The following is a 6,197-nucleotide window of genomic DNA, read 5'->3' on the forward strand; positions in this document are numbered from 1 at the left end:
TCCTGCAGCCAGCATGGCCACCTCGCCTTCCCCCTCTCTTCCCTTCTGGGCTGAGCATCCTGTCTGGTGAAGACCCATGTCACTCCTGTGAGGAACTATCAAGCTCACGTCATTTAGAGAGGAGTAGTTTTCTGCCCTGTGCATTTTGAATCGCTTCCTCAGAGCACTATTGGGAAGGATGGTGGGGACAATTTTGGTGCGCTGGTGTGGATTTTGGGGGCTGCACCCTGCCATAAAAGGCCCTAAGAAACCTCTCACAGCTAGGGTGGTTGGGCTACCTTGGCTGAGAAGAGGGGAAGCCTGTGGTTTTCCTCAGGGCTTCACACCTAGCTGGCTTATCTCCCGCCCAAGTAAGAAAACGAAATAAATACTGCTGCCAGCAATGATGCTGCTGAGGATCTTGGCAGCTTGCTGGGGAAGATGGCATTCAGTCTGTTCTCAACAGTTGTGTGGGTGCCTTGTGGTAGCAGTGGCAGCTCTAGGCTATGGTACCTGTGGTCCTGCTGTCTGGGGCCACCCTGAAGGTCCTGAAATCCCATGGGTGCTCCTGGTGGCCTGTGATCTCACCAGGACTACCAGGAAGACTGTGAAGGACTGTTAACTCCAAAACCTACCTTATGGGGCCTCTGCAAATGGAGCTGCCACATTTCATGGGATGAAAGCACTCTGCAGAGGACCTGCCTTGCCACTCTGCATTCTCTCTTCTCTTCTTAAAATACGATTATTTTTTTAACTCCATGCAGAATTGTAGTCCTGCCTGCTCCCTGTTGGAAGCTTGGATCAGACATGGCCTCCATCCTCGTGCCAGTGACTGCTTGACAGGTCTCTGCTGCCCCAAGGCACCCTCTGGGAATGTAGCAAAGCCTTCTCTGCTGCCAGCAGCGTGAACATGGGCATCCCACACCAGTACAGGTCACCTGCTCTCTGGCCAGGATAAACATCTATATGGGGCCCTGCAGAAGCACTCCCAGGCACGTATGCTGTTATAGGATCATCTCTCTGGGGGTCAAGGGTTCCTGGATCCCTTGCAGCAGTGGCTGCCAGCTTCCACAACCACTGCTTTTAATTTCCTCACTGCACAGACGCTCCACCTCCTTCGCAGATGCCCTTTAGCCGGATTTCCTCTTTCTTTAGGATTTATGTTCCCATCAAATCACCATTTCCCCAGGCTTTCTGCTTTGCAGTGTCTGCAGGGAAGTATCAACCTACCCCCCTCATTTTCCTTTCATCATCCCGATCTCCTCCTCCAGTTGCATTGGAGAATTTCAGCTCTTCTGGGGTCCCTAAAGTCTCAGCCCCTTCCTATGTGGGGAGCACATACCCCTGCATGAGAGAGACCATCTGCACAGGGCTGTTGTCTGACCATATGGAGGCTCAGCTCTGCAGATGAAGGAAGTTGCCAGCGCTGGCAGAGTTGCTGCCTGGTTTCCAACTATTGTTCCCAGTGGCAAATAAAAGGGGGGGGTGACTGCCCCTGCTGAGCATCGTAGGAGGGGGGTTAGTGTTATCTTGATAAAATCTCTCACCCCTCTCCGAGCAGCTCGTGCCTCCTTCCTGCCCAGCTCCCTGCCTGCATATTCTCACGTCTGCGATACTTGTGGCTCTGCACATGACTCTGTGCGGGTAGTTTCCCCCACCCCTCAGATACGTGCTGTTTTCCCTCCTGGGCAGCCTCATCCACTGGAATCTGTGGATAAATCCCAGTGAGAGCAATGTTTCTGTCTGGCCTGTGTAGGAAGCTGGGTAAAGGCTCCTCTACGTTGATGGCCTGGCACCTGGGTCTTGTCTCCTACACAACAAACCAATGTCACCTCAGCCACAGGTGGATTTTTCTGACTGAGTTTAGGGTCTGTCTTGGGATGTCACCTCATGAGCCATAGAAGTGTTTGTTTCTCCCTGCTGGCTTAAAGTGAGTTCAGATAACTTACCCTGATGGTGGCTATGCAAACAAGTGTCTTCGGACTGCTCTTGTCCCTGCAAAGGGACAATGTGAGCTGCTGGAAAGAGAAAACCTCTCATAGCCAATGGGATGCTCCAATATTTTGAGAGGGGTGCTCTGGCCACTGTGTTCTCCCTGGGATGGCTGCAGAGGAGCAGGGTGACATGAAGGTATGGGTGGGTGGAACACAGCAGTGTAATAGGAAACAGAGCTAGTGCCAGAAAACACCATCTGAGGCACCTGCTATTGCTGGTTCCACGCTCAGCCCCAGGAAGTTTTACCAACAGCTTCAGTGACCTCAACAGCAAACAAATTTCCCAAGCCTGCTGGGCTTTATGACCCCCTAATAACAGGAAACATCTCCGGGAGGGAGCACTGATCGGCACTTAATCTCTGCTTGCTTCAGGAGGTTTTGGGGAAGGGCAGAAGCTGTCTTCCAGCTGGCTGTGCAGCAACAGGATGACTGCACTCGGCTGCTCTCTGCAGGGCTTGGGAGGGGGACTGAGGGACTGCATGTTTCCTGAGCCTTGGTCCCCTTTTCCCTCTCAATTTTCCACTGACTTCTGGAGTCTAGCAAAACACCACTGGTTTGTTCAAACAACTCTGGGGTCCTGTCAGTACTCATAGCTCTTACCTGGGAAGAAGACAGCAGGGATGGTGCTCCCCTGAGAGGACAACATTCCCATGTCTCAAGGTTAGGGAGGATGGGGCTATTGAACCTGACGTGCATGGCTTCTCAATCATAAATGTTTGGGTCTCAATGGAGCTTGGATGGGTGGTGTAGAAAGGTCCCATGTGTTGCTAGTGCAATCCACACAGCTGAGGCTGCATCTACAGCCACAAGAAGGGCAGGAGCTGGGATGCCACTCATTTCACTCCTGCAAAGGGCTGTTCGTAGATCGTGTCATCTAGAGGGAATATGTTGGCTGCCCTTTTCTCCAACCCTTCCTCAGAGTGCTGGTGTGTGTGTGTGTATGTGTGTGTTGGGGATGGGGGGATGATGGGGACCGTTTTGGTGTACTGATGTGGATTTTGGGGGGTGCCTCCTGCCACAAAAGGAAGGAGCTGGTATGCTTCTTTTGGCTGAGCTGCTACATACAGAAGAGAAGAGAATACAGTGGTCACACCTCCACTTCCAAGCTGGGAAGACTCTTGTCCTTTGTGGTGTCTGGAGTAACACCCCTAAGAGCTGTCTGTGATGGTCCCTCCACTGGGAGCCCACCAAGGAGGCTGGGAATTGGTTAAATCTTCTGAAATCCCGAATGAGAGGAAGCTGCTCCTGTGGATCAAAGTCTCCTGGCTTAATAACAGTTGTTGGTGCTTTGCAGAGGCGGGGTGCTGTTAATGTGTAAGCCACAGGGAACTCCAGGGATGTGAGGTCCTCTCTGTGAAGCGCTTCTGAGCTAAACTGCCGGTGGCTCCCTGCCTGGTTACTCTGCCCTCTGAGGAAGATGGCTGTAAGGGGTCCTGCTCCTGTCCTCTGTCACCCAGGGTCCCCAGCTCAGCGAGGCGCAAGGCTGAGCAAGGGACCGGCAAGCCACAGCCGCCTCCACTCTCACCATTTGCATTTCTTGGGCTGTGGGCGATGCTGCTGACCAAACCCTATGTTGTGCCCCTCTGCTTTAACCCTCTTTGTGCCTCTGCTGTCATGCCTGCCTTTCCTTCTGCTGAGGACCAGCCTGTTTTGATTTCCTCTCTCTCTGATGTCTTTTCTTGCTTGCTGGCTTCACTCAGACCACTCTTCCTTCACTGAGTGAGAAGCCTGTGCAAGACCTCCAGCATGGAGGGGTTTTGGCCACAAGAGGAACATCAGCTGAGAGGAGTAGATGTTCTGCTGGCTGGGCAACCTTCTCCAAGCAGCACCCTCTTGCAATTGCAGGGGAAGAATGGCTGAAGGAGCCCTGCAGACTAATTTTCTCTCTGCCTTAGGAAAAATTTGAAATCCTCAACCTGGATATGAAGTGTGGGGACATGCTGAAGATCAAGGGCAAGGTGTCTGAGGATGCAGATGGGTAAGTACAAAGAAACCACCTTGACTTGCCAGGACTGGAGGTGGGCTGCAGTGGGAGGTGGTTTTCCAAGATCATCAGGCACAAAAAGTGTGAGCATAGCTCAGTGTAAGGGCAGCCCCTATGCCACCACTGTGCAAATTCTCCTGGTTCCCAAACAGAATGAGGAAACAGGAGGCATTAAGCACCTGCAGCACCGATGGAGGAATTGGGTGCAGAGAAGTGTGTTGGAGCTCAGGTCTTCCAAGACCCTGTCCTGCCCGTATGGCTGACCTTCCTCCTGTTCACCCACAGCTTCAGCATCAATCTTGGCCAGAGCTCCTCAGATCTAGCTCTTCACTTCAATCCCCGCTTCAATGAGTCTGCCATCGTCTGCAACTCCATGTGCTCCAAAACCTGGCAAGCTGAACATCGTGATAACCACCTCTGCTTCTCCAAGGGTTCCACTATCAAGGTAAGGGCTGTGCCAGAGTGGGGTTGTGAGGAGAGTGTGTGTGGTGGGGGGAAGCCCCTGGTTAGCAGATTCCTGTACGTTAGTTCTCCCAGTCCCATCTAACACCTTCTGCTCCCTCCCAACAGTCCCTCATCCTCTGGGTTTTTGGCCCTGATTGCCATTTCTACTCCTTCCAAACCCCAACGCTTCCTCTGGGAACTTAAAGTGAGCCCTGTCTGTCTCAGGCTTTGTAAATGCTTCCTGTCCCCCATACCTGCTGAGCAGGTGAGTGCACCAGGGACATATATGAAGGTAAAGAGGGTCTCCAAGAAGCTGGATCTTACTACCCTCCGTAATTCCCTGCTATGCAAACGCAGGCTTTGAGGCAGCCTAGTGTTTGGAGCAGTGTCCAAAAACCTCTCTCTCAGCTCTTCTGTCTTCACTACTCCTGGATCCACGCTGCCAGTCTGTCCTCCCTCTCCTCCTGTCAGTGTTGCTGTCCTAGTTGCTGATGTCCCAAGACATTAAGAGGGCTGCATTTAGCAGCAGTCCTGTCCCTATTGCTGCAGAGACAAAACTTGTTTCCTCAGTCATGGTTGGCTCGTGGGGAAGGGGTGGTGAGGTGATGGCTTTGGGGAATGATCCCTTTAATTTGCAATGATCAGCAATGCATTCTTGTCCTGTCTGCTTCTGTGTGTTTGTCCCTGAAGCTCCTTTTTCCAGGTCCTGGTGAGGGCATTGGTGTGTCGGATTTATTCTGCCCTGTTCAAAGCAGATCGAAGCCATGTGGTGTATAAAGACACACTTGGGTTTAACTCCTCTGAGTTTACAATCTGTGTAGCTGAAACATCCCCAGGAGAGATCCTGTCCCCAGATCACAGTCTAGATACCAGCTCAGACCCTTGGTGTATCAACTGCTCAGTTCTTGCATCACCCTCAGCTTCACCCCCAGCACCTTGATTAAGGCTGTAGGGACAAGGTCTAATCCTCACATGTAATAGTCAGGCCTTTTGCTTGGCTGCTCACCTCTTAATCTCCTCATTGTCCCAAATTCCTTCCCTCCCTCCCTCCTTTTCTCCCAGATTGTCATTGAAATGCTGGCAGACAAATTCCAAGTGAAACTGCCGGATGGGCATGAAGTGGAGTTCCCCAACCGGCACTGCTACAAGAAGATCGAGTACATGAGCATCAAGGGAGGCTTCAGGGTCATCTCCTTCAAGCTGGACTGAAGGGTGCTGGTTCCTACCTGTAATAAAAACCCGAGCAGTGGGAGGCTGCTTGCTCCACCTGCTTTGGCTTCTGTGAAGTTTATGGCTCTGCAGCTCTGTGCAAGACACCAACGAAACCCAACATTTCTCCACCAACAGGAGAGGAGCTCTTGGTGGATGGAAATCGCTCTGAGACAATGCCAGGTGCTTTTCCAGGTCAGATCAGGATGTGGGGTTGAACCGATAGTAGGCAGGGCAAAGCAGGCTGTAGGTAGGGCTCAGAAGGAGGAGGACACTATTGTGATTTCTTGGAGAATAGATGTGTGAACTTTTCACAATTCACCTTTTCTTCTTTTTGGGAGGGAAGGAGGAAGGGAAAGAAAAACATTCATGTGATCAGTGTGGCATCTGACGTGGTATTTGGTGCCTCAAAAGCACACAATTAAGTATTAGATTTGGGTACCTCAGGGCATGGGCCTGATGGGTTCCTCTTGGCTGCTCTGAAGCAGCAGGCAGCAGGAAGGGGTGCCTTGCCCTCCCGCAGGAGCTGTACCACCCGAAGCGGTGGCACGGGGAAGGCAGCACACATGTGCCCCTGAACCAGCATT

At 52.0% G+C, this 6,197-nt stretch overlaps 1 protein-coding gene across 1 annotated transcript; it reads left to right on the forward strand.

Moving 5' to 3' along the window:
• Nucleotides 1–3,868: 3,868 nt before the first annotated feature.
• On the forward strand, nucleotides 3,869–5,610 carry LGALS2 (lectin, galactoside-binding, soluble, 2; the record flags this gene model as incomplete). The annotated part of the gene is made up of 3 exons (XM_010137997.1): nucleotides 3,869–3,951; nucleotides 4,243–4,402; nucleotides 5,464–5,610. Coding segments are annotated over 3 exons (390 nt in total), but the record flags the coding sequence as incomplete, so codon positions are not given.
• Nucleotides 5,611–6,197: the final 587 nt, after the last annotated feature.

Source organism: Buceros rhinoceros, unplaced genomic scaffold (genome assembly GCF_000710305.1).
Source record: "Buceros rhinoceros silvestris isolate BGI_N320 unplaced genomic scaffold, ASM71030v1 scaffold11386, whole genome shotgun sequence".
NCBI lineage: Eukaryota > Metazoa > Chordata > Aves > Bucerotiformes > Bucerotidae > Buceros > Buceros rhinoceros.